At 32.6% G+C, this 26,944-nt stretch overlaps 1 protein-coding gene across 4 annotated transcripts in view; it reads left to right on the forward strand.

Moving 5' to 3' along the window:
• LOC137653232 (uncharacterized) overlaps window positions 1-24,224 on the forward strand; it is a 64,968-nt gene extending 40,744 nt beyond the window's left edge. Inside the window, exons 2-7 of one of the 4 annotated variants that reach the window (XM_068386599.1) lie at window positions 1,420-1,609; window positions 8,673-8,805; window positions 9,863-9,880; window positions 11,150-11,329; window positions 21,532-21,689; window positions 22,101-24,224. In XM_068386599.1, the coding sequence (XP_068242700.1) occupies window positions 1,420-1,609; window positions 8,673-8,805; window positions 9,863-9,880; window positions 11,150-11,329; window positions 21,532-21,689; window positions 22,101-22,415 (994 nt within the window). In that variant the 3' untranslated portion in view covers window positions 22,416-24,224. The remainder of the gene's footprint in view (window positions 1-1,419; window positions 1,610-8,672; window positions 8,806-9,862; window positions 9,881-11,149; window positions 11,330-21,531; window positions 21,690-22,100) is intronic. The other 3 variants (XM_068386600.1, XM_068386601.1, XM_068386602.1) reach the window with 3 other exon arrangements.
• Window positions 24,225-26,944: the final 2,720 nt, after the last annotated feature.

A 26,944-nucleotide genomic window follows, 5' to 3' on the forward strand; every position in this document is an offset into this window, starting at 1 on the left:
TGTCCTTTTTGTTTTCGAGTTTACTTTTTATTTAAATACTTTTCCTTTTTGTTTTCCAGTTTTTTATTTCTTTAAATACATTTTCTATTTAGTTTTCGAGTTTTTTATTTCTTATACTTCAAGGTGTCTCGCATTCATCTGTTGGTGTTCCTTTTCATTTATAATTACTTATGAAAATGAAGTTTTATTATTATTATTATTATTATTATTATTATTATTATTATTATTACTTGCTACGCTACAACCCTAGTTGGAAAAGCAGGATGCTATAAGCCCAAGGGCTCCAACAGGGAAAACAGGCTAGCGAGGAAAGGAAACAAAGAAAAATAAAATATTTCAACAACAGGAACATTGAAATAAATATTTCCTATATAAACTATAACAAAACAAGAGGAAGAGAAATAAGATGGAATAGTGTGCCCGAGTGTACCCCTCAAGCAAGAGAACTTTAACCCAAGACAGTGGAAGGCCATGGTACAGAGGCTATGGCACTACCCAAGACTATAGAACAATGGTTTGATTTTGGAGTGTCCTTCTCCTAGAAGAGCTGCTTACCATAGCTAAAGAGCCTCTTCTACCCTTACCAAGAGGAAAGTGGTCACTGAACGATTGCGGTGCAGTAGTTAACCCCTTTGAGAGAAAAAGAATTGTTTGGTGATGTTTATGTTGTAAGGTGTATGAGGACAGAGGAGAATATGTAAAGAATAGGCCAGAATATTCTGTGTATATGTAAGCAAAAGGAAAATGAACTGTAACCAGAGAGAATGATCCAATGTACAGTAGTACTGTCTCGCCAGTCAATGGACCATAACTCTCTAGCGGTAGTATTTCAACGGGTGGCTGGTGCCCTCGCCAACCTACTGCCTGGTAATTTTTTTTTTATTAATTTCCCCCTATTTGATTATCTTCGTATTGAATTTGGTTCCCATTCTGTTGATAGTTTTCTCCAATTTGCTGTTTTTGTTTTTATTTTTTTCTCGCCTTTTCAAAATCAATTGTATAGAATAAAAATATTCTGTTATTGAGGTAATTTTTCATTAGTGGTTTTCCCCTATTAATTTTGTCTTTGTAATATCACGTATCATATATGAAAATAAAATATTCCCATTAAATCATTTTACCTTTATTTATTTATTAAGGTTCCTGTATTGATTTTCTTTGCCGTTAATTTCTTGCGTAATTATATATAGACATCTTTTTAGCTAATTGTTAAAATAAACCATCAATTCTCCCAAACTAAATAACGCTATTAAAAGCCATATCCTGAGTCGCCATTTCCTTCTCCAACCCTAAAGCTTCCCAAATCATAAAATATCTTTTCTTGGTCTAAATCTGACGATCGTTTTTTTTACATGAATGCGGAAGGGAAAAAAAAAAACAGGGTGAAGAAGACATCTCAACCTTGATTTTTCATTGCAGGATAGTGAATGACACCTGGCCTCATCGACCCCAGGTGTTGGAAGTGGAGGTGTACCATTCTCGCTCTCTCCTCCATTCGGCAGTCCATCTCTACGCAGAGAGTGCATCCGGGAGACATCTAGTGGCCATTTCGCACACTGTCGACAACTCCACCATCCCCACACCTCAGGATTTGGCTTCTACCAATGACGTAAGGGGGGGAGAGAAAGAGGAAGTGTGAGAGAGAGAGAGAGAGAGAGAGAGAGAGAGAGAGAGAGAGAGAGAGAGAGAAAGAAATAAAAATCGAGGGTATTTTCATCCTCCCCATTTGGAACTCATAGCTATGTGTGAGAGATACACACACACACACACACACACACACACACACACACACACACACACACAAATCGAGGGTATTTTCATCCTCCCAATTTGGAACTCATAGATGTGTGTGTGAGAGAGAGAGAGAGAGAGAGAGAGGAGAGAGAGAGAGAGAGAGGAGAGAGAGAGAGAGAGAGAGAGAGAGAGACATACACACACATAAAGAGAGAGAGAGAGAGAGAGAGGAGAGAGAGAGAGAGAGAGAGGAGAGAGAGAGAGAGAGGAGAGAGAGAGAGAGAGAGAGGATAGAGAAATAAAAATCGAGGGTATTTTCATCCTCCCCCATTTGGAACTCATATAAGATAGGCACAGAGAAGCGCGCTAACAGAGATATGTGCATGACTTATTAATTGATATTTAGGCATGCCAACTGAAGTGCCGAATATTTTTGAAGGCCCAGTATTGATTACATGACGAATATGTTGGACTTTTGCATTTTTAAAAATATAATTGCATAGGCGTACTTCGTGGAATTTTGATTTCGGTGAAAGAAGTTATGTTGGGAAAATAATGTTTTATTAATTCTCAATGCAGTATTTAATTATGATTTTATAGCGAGTTGAGTAGAATTCATATGTGGGAAAATTATTTATTTTCAAGCATTTACGTCATAGATTTTTTTCTCTTTACACATTAATCAGTGATAAATTGATTTTTCTCTACAAATTAATCAATGGTAAATTGATTTTTTTCTCTTTACACATTAATCAATAAGTTGATTTTGTCTTGATTTTTTCTCTTTACACATTAATCAATGATAAATTGATTTTTGCTCTTTACACATTAATCAATGATAAATTGATTTTTTTCTCTTTACACATTAATCAATGATAAATTGATTTTTTTCTCTTTACACATTAATCAATGATAAATTGATTTTTTCTTGATTTTTTTCTCTTTACACATTAATCAATGATAAATTGATTTTTTTTCTCCTTACACATTAATCAATGATAAATTGATTTTTTCTCTTTACACGTTAATCAACGATAAATTGACTTTTTCTCTTTACACGTTAATCAACGATAAATTGATTTTTTCTCTACACATTAATCAATGATAAATTGATTTTTTCTCTTTACACATTAATCAATGATAAAATGTATTTTTTTTCTCTTTACACGTTAATCAATGATAAATTGATTTTTTCTCTTTACACATTAATCAATGATAAATTGATTTTTTCTCTTTACACATTAATCAATGATAAATTGATTTTTTTCTCTTTACACGTTAATCAATGATTAATTGATTTTTTCTCTTTACACATTAATCAATGGTAAATTGATTTTTTCTCTTTACACATTAATCAATGATAAATTTATTTTTTTTCTCTTTACACATTAATCAATGATAAATTGACTTTTTCTCTTTACACATTAATCTATGATAAATTGATTTTATCTCTTTACACATTAATCAATGATAAATTGATTTTTTCTGTTTACACATTAATCAATGATACATTGATTTTTTCTCTTACACATTAATCAGTGATAAATTTACTTTTCTCTTTACATATCAATCAATGATAAATTGATTTTTTCTTTACACATTAATCAATGAGGAATTGATTTTTTCTACACAATCAATGATAAATTGATTTTTTCTCTGCACATTAATCAATGATTAATTTACTTTTTCTCTTTACACATTAATCAATGATAAATTGCCGTGTTAGTCCCCATAGTTTTCTCTTCAATTTCTCTTCTCTTTAATCTGTTTAATCTCTGAATACCTCCTGATATCGCATTTCTTCTTAATCTTCCTCCTCCTCCTCCTCCTCTCCTCCTCCTCCTCGTGTCCTTTAAGGAAATGTCATTACGTCGTTAACTTTGATATTATTTTTGGTTTAACTTGGAATATTTAAAGAAATTATAGTTTAATTTTTTCTTCAATCATTTTATGATTTATTCATTGCAATGGTGCCTTAGCGTTTTTTACCGAATTTTTTATATTGTGTATTTTTTCATATTTATTAAGTTCAAAATCCTATTTATATTATTTCAGTTATTATTATTATCATTGATATTTTTGTTGCTGTGATTATTATTATTATTATTATTATCATCATCATCATCATCATCATCATCATCATCATCATCATCATCTTCATCTTTATCATCATCATCATCATCATTATTTTTGACACACAGAATGCTACAAGCTTGGAGCTCTCGGTAGAAACTTTCCGTGTTTTTCCTCAGTGGGTTGTCTTCCCAGGAATCCCCCTAGGAAAAAAAGATTGATTGATTGATTTGGAGTTTACTGGCATCCTGATATTAAAGGTCAAAAGATATAGGATAATTTTGATAGGTTTCATAAAATAGATAACAGAGAAAACAAATAAAAACAAACTGTATAAGATATAACTAACAGAAGAAAAAAAACAGGATTATGATCTTCAATCTTATAGCGATTCGTATGATTTTGCTCACCGATGAAGCATTTGAACTCGTATTGACCCTTGGAGATTCCAACAACGTTATTACGTGGCTATAAAAATCCCTTTCATTATTTTGGCACATCTAGAAAAAATGGCGAGAGACAAAGATCAAGAAATGAGAGAAAGGTTTGAAGAACCAGTCCTCCACAGCCAAAGATTGTCAAATGATGTATTGTGATGGGTAGAAAATATCGCAATGATATTGAGAACAGCCGAAGAATTATTGGGTAAAACATCAGTTAGTACTTCAAAAGTTCAAACTTGCAGCAAATGTTTTTATGTTGAACAGGCTGACATAAGGCTTTTTATAGTTTATATATGACATATCTGTTTTAATGATGTTATACGTTTTTAGAATATTTTATTTTGGTTGTTCATTATTTCTTATATCGTTTATTTCCTTATTTCTTTTCCTCATTGGGATATTTTACCCTGTTGGAGCCTTTGGGCTTATAGCATCTTTCATATCCAACCAGTGTTATAGATTAGCTAGTAATAATAATAATAATAATAATAATAATAATAATAATAATAATAATAATAATAATAATTGTTAAGGAATTACCACCCACCCCCCGGCGTATTGAATTTTTCCTCTAAACCTTTTCATTTCTATACATATTTTACGTTTATATCCTAAACCCCTTTAAAATGAAATCGATACTATCCCCGAACTCCCTCTCAGAATTCTCCAATTAACACACACACTCTCTCTCTCTCTCTCTCTCTCTCTCTCTTCTCTCTCTCTCTCTCTCTCTCTCTCTCTCTCACCAAACTACCGTATATGTATTGTCATCGATGATGTTATTTCAGACCATATGACAAACAAACTGTACTATGTCCAAATTACTCTCTCTCTCTCTCATCTCTCTCCTCTCTCTCTCTCTCTCTCTCTCCTCTCCTCTCTCTCTCTCTCTCTCTCTCTCCAAACTACCGAATACGTATTGTCATCGATGATGTTGTTTCAACGCCATATGGCAAACATACTATACTATGTCCAAATATCTCTCTCTCTCTCTCTCTCTCTCTCTCTCTCTCTCTCTCTCTCTCTCTCTCTCTCTCTCTCTCTCACCAAACTACCGTATATGTATTGTCATCGATGATGTTATTTCAGACCATATGACAAACAAACTGTACTATGTCCAAATACTCTCTCTCTCTCTCTCTCTCTCTCTCTCTCTCTCTCTCTCTCTCTCTCTCTCTCTCTCTCCTCTCTCTCTCTCTCTCTCTCTCTCCAAACTACCGAATACGTATTGTCATCGATGATGTTGTTTCAACGCCATATGGCAAACATACTATACTATGTCCAAATATCTCTCTCTCTCTCTCTCTCTCCTCTCTCTCTCTCTCTCTCTCTCTCTCTCTCTCTCTCTCTCTCTCTCTCTCTCTCTCTCTCTCTCTCACACATATACATCAAAATATCATGTAATAGAATATTAAAAAATGAAAAATTGTTCGAGGATTATTGTAGATTACTAGGGATTAAAATGTGATCCTGGCAATGTCAGTGAATGAATGGAGAATAATTCGTTTTTGGAATTAATAAAGCCTACGACATAATCGAGAGAATTAATTAAATCTGCGATATTCTATCTTTTAAGAGTATGGAGGTTCATCATTTGCAAAAGTGTTTGCACGTGTAAGGGATTTTTTTTAACAATGATTAATATTATTCATGTGACATACGTATTCAATTTATTTATTTATTTTTTTTTTTCTTTGCTTATTTTTTTTTTAATCGTTACATTACCCGTAACAAAATTCGGGCACCCTATTCTATCTTATTTCTCTTCCCCTTGTTTTTCTTAATGTTTTTTATAGTTTATCTATGAAGGATCTATTTTATTATTATTATTATTATTATTATTATTATTATTATTATTATTATTAATATTATTATTATTATTATTACTACTACTACTACTACTTGCTAAGCTACACCCCTAGTTGGAAAAGCAGGATGCTATAAGCCAAAGGGCTCCAACAGGGAAAATAACCCAGTGAGGAAAGGAAGTAATGAAAAACTACAAGAATTTTCAGAACAATGATATTATTAAAATAAATATTTCATACATAAACTGTAAGCTTGAAAATAACAAGAGGAAGAGAAACAAATAGAATAGTGTGGCCGATTGTACCCTCAAGCAAGAAATCTCTAACCCAAGACAGTGGAATACCATGGTACAGACACTATGGCACTATTGGGCTTTTAACATCCGGATTTTCCCACTACGGTTTTTAGCCTAGCTAGTAACAATAATAATAATAATAATGATAATAATAATAATAATAATAATAATAATAATAATAATAATAATAATAATATAATTATTATTATTATTATCAAAACTATTAAGATAAAAGATAATTACCTTCATAGGTCCACCCATAGATGTTGATTTACAAAAGTGTCTTGTCAAACTACATTGTTAAACTAAACGTAATTTTAATAGGAAATTCTCCGTAAAAATTACTATTCTCTCTCTCTCTCTCTCTCTCTCTCTCTCTCTCTCTCTCTCTCTCTCTCTCTCCTCTCTCTCTCCTCTCTCTCTCTCTCTCTCTCAAAACTGTAGAGAAGTTGCTCTCCTCTCTCAATTGTAGTTAAGTTGCTCTCTCTCCTCTCCTCTCTCTCCTCCTCTCTCTCTCTCTCTCCTCTCCTCTCTCTCTCCTCTCTCTCTCCTCTCTCTCTCTCATATCCCCTTAATATTTATCACCTCATCATATTTGATGAAGAATGAGGCGAATCAATTGAATCCAGTGATAATGCTGAAAGACCCACCCACTTATCTCGATCTGATGTTTTGCATTACACGCGAATTGCATTATTATTATTATTATTATTATTATTATTATTATTATTATTATTATTATTATTATTATTATTATTTGCTAAGCTACAACCCTAGTTGGAAAAGTAAGATGCTTTAAGCCCAGGGGCTCCAACAGGGGAACATAGTTCTGTGAGGAAAAGAAACGAAAAAAAAAAAAAATATTTTAAGAAGAGCAACAAGATTAAACATAAATATCTCCTATATAAACCATAAAAACTTTAACAAAACTCGAGGAAGAGAATTGAGATAGAATAGTGTGCCCGAGTGCACCCTCAAGCAAGAGAACTCTAACCCAAGACAGTGGAAGACCATGGTACAGAGCTATGGCACTACCCCAAGATTAAAGAACAATGATTTGATTTTGGAGTGTTCTTCTCCTAGAAGAGCTGCTTTCTATAATGGCCAAACCTCCCCGGGTGTAATAAAACAATATCTGAATTGTTGCACGATGCAGGTCCTAGGAATATGAGTCCAGGTTACAATGGTAGGCAGGCATCAGAATGACCTGCACTGAAGGTGCAAGCTACGGGCTCTTGCGTATAAGGCAGCCTGTAAAAGGGAAGGTTGCAATGAATGTGTTTGATAGTCTGATTGCTTGTTGTTTTGTTGTTAATTTTAAGTGACCAATAATACAATGAATTACTTTGTTTTTATCCTTCAGCTATATATATATATATATATATATATATATATATATAATATATATATATATATATATATATTATATATATATATATATATATTTATATATATATATATATATATATATTATATATATAATATATATATATATATATGTTCTTTTATATACTCATTACTCATAATCTTCCAATCTTTCCCTCTTCCTAAACTAGTCCTTCGGTCTTACTCATTTACTCCATTTCATTTACTCCTTAACTATTTATCCAGCTAACCTACTCCCACTCGTCTAATCCTTCACTCATACGATTCTTCCCCGCTCTTCCTCGTGTACTCCTAGCTGCTCATTCTTGATATCTTTCACTCCTATCAATCTATTCCTGCTCGTCTACTCCTTTATTTTTCACTCCCATACTTTCCTTCGTACTCATCTACCCATTTATCTTTCACTCTACCGATCTACTCGTCTAATCTTTCACTCTACCTATATACCCAACTAATATTTAACTGTACCCATCTCCCATTTCACTTTCTACTCATCTACTTGTTCATTCTCTATCCATCTACTCTCACTTTTTACTCATCTACCCATCTAATTTTCACTCTCTACCCATCTACATATCTATTATCTCTCTACCCATCTACTTTTTCAATATCTACTCATCTACCCACCCACTCTTTCACTCTACCCATCTACTCTTTCACACTCTACTCATCTACTCTCACTTCTACCCATTTCCCATTCACTCTCTACTCATTTACTCTTCCACTCTTTAATCTTTTACTCACTACCCATTTACTCTTTCACTCTCTACCCATCTACCCATTCACTCTCTACTCACCTACCCTCAACTCATCTACCCATTCCCTCTACCCATTTAATCGTTCACTCTCTACCCATCTACCCTTTCCCTCTAAGCCCATCTACTTCCACTCTCTACTCATGTACCCCAACTCAATCAATCCCTCCTTTGCAGGGAGGACACAACTTCCGCACCATATCCCTGAATCCCCGTCGGGGGGAGAGAGCCATGGTCATCAAGACGCACGACGGGGACTGGGCGCTGGTCACCGCAGAATGGGCCGGCCTCTATAACGGTGTTCCTTCAGGTAAGCTCCTAAATTGGAGTTAGTCTCTATCCTGTTTTCAGGTTATGTAAATGATTATGAACCTTTCTACATTGTTAAATGAGTCAAAAATTGTCTAGCATTTTAACAGTATATTGTATATTAGTTGCAAGTATTAACCTTTTCTTGAAATTTAGAGTCATAAGTTTTTTTTTATTTAGTGATATGATTATATGGAGTTATTAAGTGTTAACCTTTTTAGCCTTATTGATGAGGACTTAATAAGTAATGGTATTTAGCATTGTACTGTATATAAAGAGTTATGAGTATCAGTAATCAACCTTTAGGGTTTAATTAGTCAATTTTAGCGTTGTTATGAGAAGTTGAGTATAAACCTTTTTAGCGTAATCATAAGAATTCATCAATTAAAAACCTTTTAGAATCACCAAGAAATGAGAATCATTAGTAGATCAGACAGTTTAGAATCAATGCATTGAGCTGAGCCGCCCGAACAGGTGTACAGCGTATAGAAATGCGTTAGAAATTGTAAATGTATTTTGCATACCGGGAGATTGATGGGGAAATACGGATATTGTAGAAATAAATTAATGATTTTTAGCGAAGAATTTACTTCGTACGAATTTAAAAATCCAAATTCTTAATTATAAAAAGTGGTGGGTTTTGATGTTCTAATTAAAAACAATTTCATAAAAGAACTCGGAAAAAAGTTACAGTAATATAATTATCTTTTTTAATCATTTTATACCGAATAGAATTATGATGCTTTATAAATATTTATTTTGTTTTATTATACCGAATAGAATTATGATGCTTTATAAGTATTTATTTTGTTTTATTATACCGAATAGAATTATGATGCTTCATAAGTATTTATTTTGTTTTATTATACCGAATAGAATTTTGATACTTTATAAATATTTAATTTGTTTTTATACCTAAATAGACTTATGATGCTTCATAAGTATTTATTTTTGTTTTATTTCCTAAATATGTTTTATAGAATAACAACAGCAGAACTCGAAACCTGCCAATGATGCTGGAGAATTAATATATTGCTATCTTTCCATTTACCGCACAGATCCTATGATTCCCTATGGTAAGTCGTCTTCCAGACCTTGAGATGCTTGTTTACTTATCATTTAACAAAATTAATAAACTCGTATTGACCCACCAGAGTTACATATTTGGGAATGGGAATATGGGAATGCCTGCCACAGGTTCGCCAGTCATTCCTAACGGATGCACGAGACTGGAATAGCCTTGTTTAAACTGTTTTAATCTACAGTTAAATTCAAAGTAGTTGACAAAGATATCAAACGATATGATAACTCTATAATAAAGTTAAGTAGTTTATTGAAGTAACCTAATATTATTAGTTTTAGTATGTCAGTGTCTTCGTCAGAATCGGTAGATTTCTAGAATTCGATGATTGACTTTTTTTTTTGAGTTGTAAGCAAGTGTTGCAATGATAATGGCCATCGATTAATCACATATTGATATAAATTTTCACAAAGATTTTTTTTTAATTAAAATGTAGGTTTTTAAGCAAATTCACAGAATAACGTTACTACAAGTTGTATTTATTATACGGATAATTATTTTTCATTTTTTTTTTTTAATTCATTAATATTAAGACGCATCCACTTTTTTTTAATTTATTTATTTTTATTATCATCATTAAGACGCCCAAACTTTTAAGATATAATTGTTAGGCAACGGAAATAACATTTTGAAAAAGAAATAGTTTTAGCCATTCTTTGCAAAGCGCAAAACCAGCGAGCTTCCATTAACCATTAATGTTATCTGATAACAGATTATCCTGTTTGATCTATTTGTCTCACATGTTGCACTACATGGGCTTTTGTGAACTGAGAGTAATCTGTCCTAGTTATTCTTTCACAGTACAGCAGTAAATGCATATCATTCATTTCATGTATTAACACAAACGTAGCTTATGTCACTATTCGTACCAGCTAAGCACTGCATTTGGTTCGATCATGAACTCTCTGTACCACTGCACTGTCTGTTCACTTATTGATTTTCTTCACAAGAATCTCTATGGAATTATAAATTTCATTTATGTGATATTAGCGGATGCTATTATGCTCAGCTAAGCAACGGGTTCTGTGTTTACGAAGTCCATAAACGCCTTTGATAGTACGATGCCCTATTGCCTTTAGATATTTGTGTGTCATCATCAATATTCTTCATATGAATATAAAGTCCTCATGTATTTCCCTGTAAGAGTCGTTTCCCTTAAGGTAACTATCTACCACAGTAGTCTTCCACTGGCTAAAGTACCCCCTCTGAAGGCTAGGGCCTCAATTTCTATATCACCTCCCCAATCTCTTTCCTGTGGCACCAGTGACGTCATCAGGATCTCGCAGTCAGCTGAACGCGGATTCTTTGCGGCTGAATGGGAGCACCTCTTCGCAGCGGGACATGAACGGTTCGGAGGCTACTCTAGTGAACACCGACACCTCTGCAGGCGTAGTAGGAGTAGCAGGAGGAGTTGGTGGTGCTGGAGGTGGAGTAGGAGGAGGAGGTAGCCGCGCCGACCAGTCTAGTATCCCAGTAGAACCTGCATCCCGGCCTGGTGCGTGATGACACAAATCTACGGTCAATTCCAGTTTGGCTCCACCGTCCAGATTCTTGGCACATTTCTTCGTCCCGGGAGAGAGGAGAACAACATTTACATTCTGCCCCATTTTCCCTCCAATATACCTTCGACAGAAAATCATAGTTGTCCCTTTAGCCAGGGTTTGACCAGTTACACTAATCTGGAATATTTCACTGAAAATATAATAGATTTCAGTAATATTAGCTGTCATGTTTTAAACAATTAAGATTCCTCCTTCAGTTTCAGTATATGAAGAACAACTATCCCCCCCCATTCTTCGATTTCTACCAGTAGGTAACGATAGGCCAGAAGACTTCCTTTGCCATCAGTACACCAATATTGAACACAAAATAAATTTGCCAAGCTGGAGTTGACCGCAAGTGTACTGTCAAGCCTTGCTAAGCATCGAACCAAGCGGTTATTGAAATCCTGCTCTTGGCTATTAATAAAAGCACCATAAAGGGTGGACATGCCGCAGTTTCTTTTGCGTGAAAACTAATATTGATAGCAATAACAAGGACCCCTTTGTGATGGGCCTGTGTCCGTTGGATCTTCTACTCTCTCTTTCCCTCAGTCTCTTCTATATATATATATATATATATATATATATATATATATATATATATATATATATTTATATATATATAATATATATTATATATATATATATATATATATTATATATATATATTATATATATATATATATATTATATATATATATATATATATATATATAATATACATATATTTATATATGTATATATATATATATATATAATATACATATATTTATATATGTATGTATATATATATACATATATGTGTGTATATACAGTATATGTATGTATGTATGTATATATATATATATAATATATATATATATATATATATATATGTATATACATATACATATATATATATATTATATATATATATATATATATATATATATATATATATATATATATATATATATATATATATATATATATCAGTTTCAAAATTGTTTGGCAAATTTACTTACTATAGGTCTTTTTATCTAGCAAATTAATATTCTAAAAACATGAAAAAAAATGTCGGTAGCTACCATTGAAGTAAATTATTGACATTTATTTGTTCTAGCTATTTACCATACCAATTCGATTACATAGATATAACAAGAACGTGTTTTGTTTTTCAGTCTCTGTGATATTGAATGATGGTTTCGAAATTGGCGTAATTACTGACTTATGAAACCGTTTTGTGTGACATCCAAATTCACTTTTATTTATTCAGAGCAAAGTTTTATAGCTTTATTAATTGGAGAAGTTTAATTCACTAAAATATAAAAATAGTCTAAAGATGATAGAGATTCTTTTATAAAAAAAAATTACTTTTACTTCAGGGCAGGATTTTATAGCAGCCTTGATTCAGTATAATGCTTTTTGTATCAAAGACAACAATATAAACAGAATGAGTTGAGTGGTTGAAGACAGCACATCAACTTTTGTTTAATGAAACTGAATCCAGCCTTTTCTCCACTCCTTATTGTTAGCAAGGTTTGACAACTGCCAGTCCATTCCTAACTGATAGTCATCCCAGGAGGACCGATTGGTCACGAATCAACTCTTGATTGATTAGTGGTTGAGTGGTGTCACAACTGTCAGGGTCACCGACACTGTAATCAACTCTCCATCGTATAATCAACTCTCCATCGTATATGGTTTGATTATAGGATATTTTAAAAAGTAATTCCTTTCTCTCTCTCTCTCTCTCTCTCTCTCTCTCTCTCTCTCTCTCTCTCTCTCTCTCTCTCTCTCTCTCTCTCTCTCTCTCTCTCTCATCTTAGTTATGTTGATAATAAACCCATTCGAAAACGTACATGTATTAAAAATTATCACATTTCCTTTTATTTCTTTAAAAAAAAAGGTGGAAACATTTTTCGTCTTCAAAATTGTTTAAGAAATTTAATTATATTTACCTCTTCTTCATAATCTTGAATTCTATTCCTCAGCTATTGTTCTTCATATTCTTGAACTCTTTATTTTGTTGTTTTGCATTCATTCTCTTCTTCGCCCATTAGTATTTGGGCATCAAGGGCTTGTACACCACTGAAATCCTTTGACCTTTGACATGGGAGTTTGTGTGAGGAGTTGAATTTTTACTTTATGCTTCTTCGTTTTATGACTTAGTAAGTTGTAACAGTAACAGAAAGGTATTTCTTTGTTGTGGAAATATGTTGTCACAGTGTTTGTGTGTGTTTTTTGCACACCACATGGGACATAGATCTTTTAAGATATTACATTTAGTTAGTTATTAAGAAGAAATACATTGTTATTATTTCTTTAGATCCAGGATGACTAACACCAGTCTTTGTAATTTCCCTCAACCTCCAAACAGAGAAGATTTTTTATAACCGTTTTAATTTTAATTAACTCTTGAACTAAACTAAATCATCTACGTTTACTGATTAGTGACTACAATTTGGCGTTACAGCCTCTTCAGTTAATCAAAGTGATTTTTGTATTAAGTCTTGGACTAAATCATTTAGATTTATTAGTTAATAACTACAATTTGATGTTACATCCTCTTCAGTTAAGCAAAGTGATTTTGTATTAAGTCTTGGACTAAATCATTTAAATTTATTAGTTAATAACTACAATAATTTGGCGTTATAGTCTCTTCAGTTAATCAAAGTGATTTTTGTATTAAGTCTTGGACTAAATCATTTAGATTTATTAGTTGATAACTACAATTTGATGTTACATCCTCTTCAGTTAAGCAAAGTGATTTTGTATTAAGTCTTGGACTAAATCATTTAAATTTATTAGTTAATAACTACAATAATTTGGCGTTATAGTCTCTTCAGTTAATCAAAGTGATTTTGTATTAAGTCTTGGGCTAAATCATTTAGATTTATTAGTTAATAACTACAATTTGACGTTACATCCTCTTCAGTTTATCAAATTGATTTTGCATTGTCTTGGGCTAAATCATTTAAATTTGCATATTAATACACTACTATTTTGGCATTACAGCCTCTAGTGTTAATCAAATTTATTTTGCCTTAACTCTTGGGCTAAATATTTTAAATTTACTAATTAATAACTACAATTTGGCTTTACAGCCTCTTCAGTCAATCAAATTGATTTTGCATGAAGTCTTGGGCTAAATTATTTAAATTTGCTGATTAATGACTGCGATTTGGCTTTAAAACCACGGAGATGTATCACATTAAAAAATATATTGATGCTTATATCACGCGATGCGATATCTACAGAAAAGGCAACTAATAGTATATTATAGTTATTAACTAAATTTGAAGTTTAACTTATATAAAGGGGTTTCCAAACCAGCTAACTAAAATTAAATCTTGCCTAAATATCAAGAGAATACTGCTTTCCAAGAAGTGTATCCTTTAAATAAAACTAGCTTCTAATACTTTTTTCAAATATTTCAATACTGGAGAAGTTGTGAAATATATGTATAGCGAAGTATATACATGCATACGAAAACACTTTATATGTGTATATATATAATGTATGTGTATATATATAATATATGTGTGTATATATGTTTATTATATATACATATATATATATATTATATATATATCCATATATATATATATATATATATATATATATGTATATATATATATATATATATATATATATATATATATATATATATATATATATATATATAGTTATATATACATATACACACATACACACAGTATATGTATGTGTACCCAGATTATTAATAAATTTACATATAGATAAACTAAAATTTATACATTATAATTCAGCATAATGAATTAACACAGATATAATAAAGCAGACTTTTTGAATAATAAACCCTCTTGTAGACATAAACAAAAATATATTGAAAGATAAAAAAAAATAGAAAAGACTTAAAGAGTATTAAACAAGAAAGTTGCTTCTTGATTTCATAATCTTTAAATAGTCGTGGTTTTTTTTTAAAAGATCTGAAATAATATACAGCATATTCCGCCATATTCAAAATTACACTGTTAGTGTGAGCGTGTAAAACATTATTTAGTTTTACGCGTCTAGTTTATGCATACATACAATGATGTGTATTATGTTTATACAGTATTTTAGGATAATGCACTATCTTTTCAAACCTGAGCCTGGATCCAAACCGGGGTGATTCAGCAGGTATAGCCAGCAGTGGTCTGAAGCTCAAATTTGAAATACAGTACATTGACTCTTGGCATGACCTACAGCTCTGTCTGAACAATATCATTGGAACCCATGTATTTTCAATGTAAGCTTCAACCCACTCTTAAATGCTCCTGCCAAGGTGATGGCAGAATGCTGAAACTCAAATTTATAAGGTGTTAATTCCAATGAGACATGAACCCTTGTTACTTTAGCTTTCTGTTTGAATACAGAGGGTCCTCAATCTCAGATATTGTATCAAAAGTACTGTAGTATGATGATTAAATACTGTAATGAAACATTTTTATATAATTCATTACAGTAAGAAAAATTACATTTGCAATGACCTAATGTTCATTCCATATGAAATTGGTCTATTTGTTGACTTATGCAGCTGGAAATTGAAGGCATGTGAGTTAAGTGAAGCCTACCCTAGGACAAAATTTAACATAGTTATACTTACAAACAATTCAAATATAAATCAGCGACTTGAAACTTAGCAATTTTGTATATAGGACCTTCTGTAGTCTCATTGGAATCAGTGGATTTTGAATTAGCTTCAACCCACTCCTGTCTCCACCCTGTCCAAACACAGCCTTTGGTCACTTCACCTTGCGTGAGCCTGTTTAGGAAACAAGGTAGAAACACATCTTTTCGTTACTGAAGTTAGTATAGTAATGCTAGCATCTCTGAAGTTTCATTTGTTTTATCAGAGCTCACCATAGAGATGTTTTACGGGAATCTTCATGTGGTTAGCTACATAATCCTAGCAAGTGCACATAGTCCTGTTTCCATCTGTGTTTATATATTTTGTTTGTATAACTTTCTGCCTTTTAACATATAGAAGGATATCTGTAAACCTTTTTTTATTATAATTTTACTATTTATATCACACATCACCTAACACTGGAAAATCATAAATTTTTCATTTCATTGAAAGTAGACTTACGCCAATGATTTTAAAGGGATTACTTTAACAGGTGCCAATTTCATTTACCAATGGTGCCCATACCTCCACATTTATCTTAACATGGCAATTATCTTTTGTGATGACTTTTGTAATGCTTTTGATGTGTTTTTGTTATATTATACTTTGCCCTTTTAGTTATTCAGCCTTTTATGGCTTTATTTTGACCCAGTGGCATTCACACGAGACTCCTAAAATCTGTTGCAAAAACCAAGTATATTATTTAACTGGTTGGTCAGATCAGAGCATATTGGGGTGCTCTGTGAGACCAAGCTCTTAAAAAATATGAAAATTTCTCACTGTAAACATGACCCTGGGAAGACTATCAGAATATTCAGTCTTTTGAGAAAGACTTTTTATCATTTCGAGTGTCTGGAAATACATTTGGTTAGGTTGTTGTCAGAACACCACTTGGTAGAGCTATGGACAACATAGTTTTAATATTTAATGCAATTTGTCTCTTTTTTTAAATGATAACATGATGGAAATTTATTCTTGTTTACATTCCATTTTTTTGGCAACAATTCTCTTCCAAAAAGCTTCCGGACCTGTTCTTTATAGAATGTGTAGAAGATTTGCTGAGAGCAAGTAGTACTTTCTGCAAAATAATTAAAGCAGGATAAGTCTAAGCCACCGTGTTTTGGTCGAGTTTCTTGCCTACTAACATAGAAACTTGACATTAAGTGCAAACGTTGAATAGTATTGATCTGTCCTTGTTCAACCCTAGAAGTTCTCTGCGTAACAGTAGGCATGACTGTTTTTATTGTGCTTGAAATGTAATAGAGAACAACTAGTGGAGTTCCTATATAAACAATGATCCTTTAGTACCTTCCAGCACCTGCTCATGTATGTTTGCTGGCCTGTGATGTATCACTGCCCGAAAAGTCCTTTTGCCGTTGGTTCTTTAGAATTTAAACTTCATCGTATTAGCTGAATTTCCCCTGTCTCACCCATTTCTCAATTTGAAAAGAGATACGGACTCTGAGACATTTGAGGCAATATTTGTCCTTCCATGACCCACAGAGAAATTTTTAAATAATGTATTGTTTCACAGAAAGAATCGAAAAAATATTTGGCTTTTCAAATCTTATTGCAAACCAAGTGACTTTCATTAAAAAGCAACCAGCGGTTTCTCACACACAGGCATGTTGAGTTTGCAACCGTAGAGATTTAGCTTTGAAGCAGCTGCTGTAGGGTAGAAGAAGGGTAGAAGAAGACAATTGTCCCTAGCAATGTTTAGAAGAGAGCTTGGCTTTTCCACCTGCTAGAGTAGATGGTAGAATTAAAAGATTGGATATTGTGGTCTGTGTCTAACGCTGTGGTGTGGCAGGTTGTTCACAAGAGTTACTTTTTTCCATTTTAATTTTAAGACGATTATATCGGTCATGGCTCTGGGAGTAATGCAGGATTACTCTGGTGAAATTTCAAGCATTTGTTCACTTCAGCAGAATACATACTAAGTTATTTACATTTAACAGCCTCCCCATTTTTCAGTAAGTGAATTTTGCCATCGCCCTCAAATATGAGGATATACCTGTACTGATACCTTGTGTCTTGTGGGTATTCCTTCTAAGAAAACACGTTGAGTAATAACTGAATTAATCCCTTGCAAGTAAAGAAGATATTGGCAGTACACAAGTGTATTTCTGAGCGGTGATCAGACTCCTTGAGCCATACCTATACATAGTTAAGTTAAGCTTTAAATTGCTATAAAATAGAACAGCTTGAGTTAAAGACATAGTTGAAAGATTTTCTTTTCTCATAAACTAATAGAAATATATCTCACAAGAACACTCAAATACTGTAAAGTAAAACCAGCAAGACATATTAACACTATAGAAAAGTCAGACAAAGAATCAACCACATACAGACTTCATAGAATATGTAATACAGTTAATCCCATTTATCTAACTCGATGGATGATGAAAAACCTAATAATTAGTTACTTGATTTACTTAAATCGCAAGCAAATATATATATACGCTATTGTTTTGGATATTTTCTTTGGAAACTCTCTCTCTCTCTCTCTCTCTCTCTCTCTCTCTCTCTCTCTCTCTCTCTCTCTCTCTCTCTCTCTCCCTGTTATTACCCTGCCTTGCTCCACATCAGTTGTACTGCCCTCAATCAGTTCAGCTCTCTCTCTCTCTCTCTCTCTCTCTCTCTCTCTCTCTCTCTCTCTCTCTCTCTCTCTCTCTCTCTCTCTCTCCATCATTGTTATTATCCTGACTCATTCCACATCAGTTTTACTTCCAAGAGTAAGTTTCTGTCTCTCTCTCTCTCTCTCTCTCTCTCTCTCTCTCTCTCTCTCTCTCTCTCTCTCTCTCTCTCTCTCATCCTTGTTATTATCCTGACTCATTCCACATCAGTTTTACTTCCAAGAGTAAGTCTCTCTCTCTCTCTCTCTCTCTCTCTCTCTCTCTCTCTCTCTCTCTCTCTCTCTCTCTCTCTGTTTAATTTTATTTATTCAAATCTTTAACGTCTTAATTTACATGTCTTTCACCAGTTTAACAACGAAATCAAAATTAACACCTTAACAAATAGATTGAAATGAGTTCTAAATTTTATTAAACTTTTATACAGCAAAGTAATCTCTGGAAAATTCCTTGTAAAACCATTTATTTTTTGTAAGAAACCAGAGTCATGTTTTAACTTTCTTTTTTGTTTTTCAATTGCTTTTTGGTACTGGTTTCCATGTTAGAATATTGGATTAACTGCATACAGCCAAACAAACAAACCAAAAAAATGGATCTTAAATTACTACCTTGAACAATTGATTGGCCAAAGCTTCCCGTAGATTATAGTATTGATATATATATTAATATTATTAAGGCACAACCTCATGAAATACTCATCACATATCTTAAAAAACCATTGTTTTCTGTATTTTTTCTCAGCAATGGTCAGCATTATTTTTATGTAGATTATTTTTTTAGCTGCAACACTGTTTTTGTATTAAATACTTTTCACTATATATTTAGAATAAGACATTGGATACACTAGTTTATTAGACACTAATTTTTATATATACAGTATACACAACACAACCAGTGAATATTCAAGTTATAATTTTTCAGATCCCCTTTATAGTTACATAAAGATGTTCACTTGAAGTGAAGCTGTAAATGGAAGGGGTGGAAGATTTGTATCAACTCTTTGCCTTTTTTACGACATTTTCCCTTTTGCTCATTATCTTTTTTCATTTTATACATATGCAGACCTGAACTTAAAATTTACTTGTCCTTCACGGTGTAAATAAATTCAATAGGCTGGATTTTCCAAGAATCATATTTAAGTCTTACATGCACATGTTCAGAAATTTCAGGTTTGCCGATATGAGAGAGGTTCTTTCCAAAATTCAAGATTTAATTCGTCATACACACACAAAATATAAATATACAAATATGTATACAATATATATACATATATATATATATATATATATATATATATATATATATATATATATATATATATATATATATATATATATATATATATATTTAGTTGAATCAGCCATCCCCTTAAATACAATTTTAAGCAGGATAATAGTTCAGGATCTGAAAAAAAATGCATTTTCTTCAAGCAATAAATTTTCATGAAGATGCTTGAATTTATATAAAGTCATTTTAAAATGAATAATTTTGGTGGTGGGTTTTCTTTCATTGATAACACTAGTTTTAGCACCAAGAAATAAATCACAGATTATTCAGGAAATATAAACAGTGGATTTTATTTTTGCTTTTAATTTCTTGTGGCTTTAATGTTATATTTTTCAGTACTTTGAATTTTTCATGTAGTTATTCTATGTACTATTTTATTTATGGGGGTTATAGTAGTCATTATTCATGCCTCCTTTTCATTTCAATTTATCTTTTGTTATTTCATTATTTTTCACAAGGAACACATTCAAAAGAATCATTAACAACAACCTCGCCTAGATCACAGCCTAATATATGTTCATACGACCAAATTTATTGCATCTGGAAGAACAAAATAAATTTCACTGACCAGAACTAAAATTTTACCTTTCAGTTTCTGAAAGATGAATTTGATCTATATATTAGGCCTCTAATGCTAGTCTCTTCAGGACATCTTAACATTCAGCGCCACGTAACATTCAGACTTCAGTGAATTCCCTATTGAGAAGCCTCAAGTTCCATCAATTGAAATTATAATCCAATTCCTGTAATAAATTACCTTTTCCAGAGCCAAAATTTTAAATTTTGATCTTTCATGATCGGCTTATGACAGCATTTTATAAGATTTGCGGAAGACCTTTGTGTCATAATTGTAATCGAAGGTAAAAAGATAAATTCTTTGTTGGCTTTTAAAGGGTTTTAACTACGGAATGTTACTGGTGTATCATCTTTGTGAACTCGGTAAGAAAAGGGGGTTTTCAGGACTCGGCACTGATGCAAGTGGAGACTCTAGGATACCAAATTCCAAGTATCATAACTTTCCAATGTAAGGCAGACATCAACAGCATTGTTTTTAATAAATGGTGTTTTATAATTGTTCAATATTTTTCCTCAGATTCCATATCAATTTATATAAGCATAATTACAAAATTTCTCCAATGGTTCATTTTCTCATTTACTGTAATTCTAAATCCTTAATTATTAATATTTTTTATACTTATTGGTTCTGTTAATACTTCTAACAAAAAACGAATGAAAAGAATAGATATTATGAGCATACCAGACTGCTTCAGAATTATACTTTATGATGGAATATATTCAGAACGTCTTTCCAACTTTAAATGTAAGCTTCAACTTGGTGCAAAGTTGCTATTAACTTCAATTCAAGTGATAGTTTGCTTGCAGTTTCGCTTAGTCGAGTCCTGGACTTCCCACTTATCTTTGCTTTGTCCTCTCCTAACAGTCATCCTCATCCACAGACTCAAGGAAAGCAATTGTTTGCGCTGATGAAGTCATGTCACGAGCTTTAATAAATGTTCTTTTCTTTTTCGTGTTTTTTCCTTGGATCTGTTAGAAGTTAGAGGGAAACCAGGATCTCCGGGCCATCTACTTCTCCATATTCATCAGCTACGACAATACCAATATCGATCAGTGATTCTTCCCTACGAGAGACGAGAGTACACATTTTGCCTGGGTGGCGTCACTATAGATATGGAACGCGGTGTTATGGAGGTAAGGTCATTGAGAGAAGACACTGGACCTCATTAGGGCATTGCCTCTCACACCAGACCCCTCCATCTTGCACGGCTCTGCTGTAATTCAATCCAGACGTGAGACTTAAATATCTGCACGCACTGTCAAGGAAGTTTTTCCACCAAAAGAAGAATAAGAAACTAATTTTTGTGGTTTTCATTGCAGTTCTTCCCAAACAGTCTCTTATTATTTGTAAATTGTGCTTTCATCAACAGCCTTTCATTGTTATCTAGACACCGTTTTTTTATATTCAAAAATGTTTCTGCCATATTGATGTTCTTGCCTATAGAGTACTTTTATCAATAAAGAATATTGCCCTTAGTATTGTTGCCAGAGGCTTCTTCTTACATCCTCTATTTGCTGTTATCTGCAATGTATGTTTTATTACAGGTCAGCATGGGAAATCCATCTCTGGTTGAGAACATCCTATTGGCCCTCAGTGCAGCTGTTCTTCACGTTTTGTGTCAGCCACGACCAGACCGTCCTGTCATTGGACAGACCAACAGGATCCCAGTTGAAAAGCTAAGCCTCCTACATGCTCTAGGTTATTATGCTGACTCTACCCCCCACAATTCATTCCTAAGATCCTGCACAGGAGATGGATGTGGTGGATGTGGGTCCTGTGGTGGATGCGGAGGTTGCGGTGGCTGTGGTGGTTGTGGCGGATGTGGAGGATGTGCTGGCTGTGGTGGCTGCGGAGGTTAAAGAACACCAACCTTAGGGATCTCCATCTTCTGTTTTCCCTTTTCTTGTAGGTCTATGTGGATGTATAGGCCCAAGAAACTATCTCTTGTCCTACTGGTGAGATCCTTTTTAAACTCATCAAGAGCATCAATGTATTCCTTCTCAAGGAATCCTACACCAGAATGCATCTCAAGAGAGAATCATTTCTACCTGAAGAAAATATTCGTAACTGGGCTTCCGAACTCAGAAGGGTGGAAACCCACAAGGAAACAACAAAAAGTCATGCTCCCTTTTCAAGGTTTCTCTAATAGCCAAAGATTTGTGCAAAGCTATATTGTTTATTAATGTACGTATTCTTCAAAGACACGATGGTGAGAATTTGAAATCCTATAATCTTGTATTTTTCATTTAAAGACTTTATAAATGCATATAAATACTTATATATATTTTGAGTAACAACCATGATCGTCTAGAGATTCGGCGGGTCTCTAGATCATCAGAAATCACTCACGTGGTTAGGTGGAAGGGATAGAGAAGCATTCTTCTTCTTGCCAGATCCCCAAAGCCAACGATACTGAGTAACCGGGATCAATCAAGTTCGGGATTGTGTTCATGAATGCACTGTAGGTTTTAAGCACTCTTCTTTTTTTCTTACCTCTGATATCGTATTGCAGATTTGCCCTTGACGACATGATAGAATACAAAACGAAATTATCCTTTTCAATTGACTCCCTTTAACCTTGGGCAGCCCTGTAGTAGTAGGCTCACTGGCCATAAGTTTTGCCAGATCATCTTTTTCATATTTTGATACTCTTAAGTTTTGATGAACTTTGGCAAAGGGCTCTTAAAATCTGCATCGCACAAACGGACACATCCAGGATTTATAGCTACACATGAACTGGTAGTTCTGAACAATACTTTGTGAATAACAAACAGAATGAAGTGTGTATATCTGCTATGTCAAATTTACAAGGGCTAAGTTTTTATCACCATAGATACTGGGTTTAATTTGTGAAGGTACTGGGACTGTAATAATCCTTCTGCACAAGAATATTCTACCCTCTGGTTGTTCTTGGCAACCTCAGTTAATTCACATCTCATTCCATAACATAAAAAGAGAAAAAAGCCTTCTGAATTTCCTTGCTGCTACATACTTGTATCAGCCAATACCCTCACGATTACATTACTAAAATGTTTCATATATACAGCAACATTAGTTCAGTGTATATGAAGACATAATCGCAAAAACATTGATGAATGTTTTCTTCAGTCTAGTCTCGCACCATCCACCTATAACAGTGCAGTTGTTATGACTTTACATTTAACATACTGCTATTGATATATCTTGATAACAGCAAATATGTATGTAACAGCAACACAACTAAATCATTTTAAGCGAGTTAGCTATTGTAGACGTTGCATAATACAGTAATGGAGGAGGACTCTTCTTTTACAATTTGACATCTTATTTTATACAAGAATAGGATTTTAGACCAGTACAACAAGTTTCCTGAAGATCAGGGCTTTGGTGGTCACTCAACAAACCATCAGGGACTAGTGTCAATCAGTCTTTCAAATAAACCGTTGTCATCTGATAATTCACGAAACTAAGAAAAAAACACAACCCCTAGGACTGAGTTTTTGTTTTACATGAAACTACTCTCAATATTTGTTTTAAAATAAATTAATAGCAGGCTCTTTCTCCTAGAGCTGTTCCAAATTTTTTTATACATTTTGGAATGACATTTACAAGTTGCAATATGAAACTATTTGTAAAGAGTAAATAGTGTTTTTCCTAATAGCGGTCGAGCTACAAAGTTTGGTATACCATGTGTTGAAAATCTTTTTATAGTACTGTATTACCATTATACCATGCAAAGGGGAGATATTGTTTTAATGGCTTTGATTCAAAATCTTATTTTCGATATACATAATTTACTTGTAGATTACTGTTATTAACAGTACAGCTAAAGTATTCCTAGTACAAAATGGGAAATGCAAACAAAGTTAAATAAGCATTTGCTTGTATTGCACACTATATGTGATGTGTTCTTGAATGACCTTCATTGCCCTGAATATTGACCATCTTTATAAGTATAATTACTTATATATATATATATATATATATATATATATATATATATATATATATATATATATATATATATATATAACTTTTAGCAGAAAACTTTTGTACACAAAAGGATGGCTTTACTGAAAATCTTGATTTTATCTTAGGCAAAAGCAAACTAGGAAAAATATTTCGAGAGTTAAGAGAAATGTTTGTATCACAATAGTTGCTCACTTTATATTATAATGTTAGAAGCTTATATAAATATATGAAAATTTATCTATGTATACATATACACACACTTAAACACAGTATTCTGTATATAGGATGTAGTTTTGTATATCAGGGTTAAACCTAAGGTGTTATATTTTTAAACTGAAAAAATGTGTGTGTTGTTTGATCCTTATGCATGGGAGAATGTTGTGCAATGAACAATATTAGATATTTTGATTGCAAAAGGAATAAGTTCTAGCCAGTGCATAGAATAGCTGTTGCATAGAATTTTTATTTTTATTTCATCTAGAAGAGGCTTTGTTGGTATCAGTCTATGCGAACAGATTGAGGTTGTTAGTATAAATACGCATTGCATTGCCTCATGCCACATTCTTCCCATGCATGTGTAAGACCAAACATTGTTCCAGTAACCACCACAACTCTTTGACTTATGACGATAAGTGCTAGGAGAAAAAAGGTTGCTATTTTTCTAACGTCGTGTATTGCAGAAGCGAAATGCATTCAAAGTTTGTTCAATATTTTTCTTTCTGAAATGAGTCAAATTGTTCGTATGAGATTTTTTTTTCAGAACCCAAACTCAAACTTAATCTAACAGAAAAATTTTGATTCCTTTATTCACCTAATGAAAAGAAAAGGAATTTGGGTATTTTATTTTACAATGCTCTGAAAGAGACATAAATGTCATTTGTACGTTTCCCAATAGTATTCTCATTTTAACAAACTGACTCGCCCTTAAACTTTTCAGCCAAGTGTGTTGAAATAGTAAATTTTTGGGGTATCCATTGCTAGCCTATTGAAAATTGCCAGCTCAATTAAAGACAAACTATGCTCATGAACTGTGAAAATTCATCTTGAATAAATCCAACTTTTAAAGTGTTTTCAGAGTGATTAATCTTTTTACGAGAGATAAACCTCTTCAGACAGACACATATACAACATATATGTTGAAATTATCAGTTAACTAAAGTTTTCCTAGTAACATGCCCCATGCATATTTGTACATATACTGTGATGCCAGAACTGATTAAAGACAATTATGGTATACATGAATATAATTGCTCACATTGTCCCAAAATTATTATTTGTTAAAAAAAATAGCATTTGGAACTGTAGCTTTGAGTTATATTTCAAATGGAAAAAAAAAAGACGAATTTATAAAATTAAAGTATGTCCTTTATATTAGGACGGCCACATGCCAGTAAAGCTCTTGCTTCATTATATCTCATAAGAAAAAATTCAACTAAATTTCCTATTCTTTCAATTAGTCTTTGTTTACAAATGCAATTTAATTACTTATATAAACTAAGTCTATCAATGGCAGAGATGGTGAGACAATTCATGTTACTTTATTTCTGTTTAAAGGAAAAACTAGTAACTTAAGGATGTGGATCAAAATTAAGCATATGATTTTGAAATGTGCAATTAGAATGTTACAGTTGTTTTGATCATTATGAAACTGCAAAAAGGCTTTATATGCTACAATTTTAACATTTAAAGGAAAGCTCCTTATTACTTTCTTTGTTGTAAGCTATTTATTTGCCAAATACGTTTCAGAAGTCTTAAAGGTATTTCCGTACCAATATTCATTTTAATAGATAATACACATCTAATGTATTTAAGGACAGTAATCGTTTTGTGCCACCCAAGTGTTAATTAAAATTTCTGAGTCAGGGGTCTGGTTCAACTATTTGGTAATGCCATAGTGGCTATTTGGAAAAAAAATAGAAATTAAAGCTCTTTTTGTATCATGTAAGAAGTTTTTAGTTAAAAAATTATTCATAGGTCTTTGTGTTCATATATTTACACAGGATTTTTTTGTTGATTCAGGAATATCTATTTTTTTTCAAAGCATGGAGTAGCTATATTTTAATGTGTTAATATTGTTTTTTTTCTGGGTTTTTGTATGTGAAGCTGTATATTTTTTTTTTCAATATACCATTTTGACTTCATGAGATACAATCATGTAAGGTAAATTTAGCCTAATATTGTACAACTACACCTTTAAATACATTTTTTCAAAGCACTCACATATATTTAGACTTGTAAACAAACACACTTATGTCTGAAAGGTTGTTATATCTCAAGGAAGAGGAAAAATATGTGATGAAAGTTGAAAGACGGTGATATATTTTCTGAAACTCTCGTACGCAAAAGTATAGTATTTTTCTGAACAACTATGACCATTGCCAAGGCAGTGTTGTTGCACATATTTATATGAATATTTATAATAACAGTTTGACTTTCT

The sequence above is a fragment of the Palaemon carinicauda genome, chromosome 14, assembly GCF_036898095.1.
Source record: "Palaemon carinicauda isolate YSFRI2023 chromosome 14, ASM3689809v2, whole genome shotgun sequence".
NCBI lineage: Eukaryota > Metazoa > Arthropoda > Malacostraca > Decapoda > Palaemonidae > Palaemon > Palaemon carinicauda.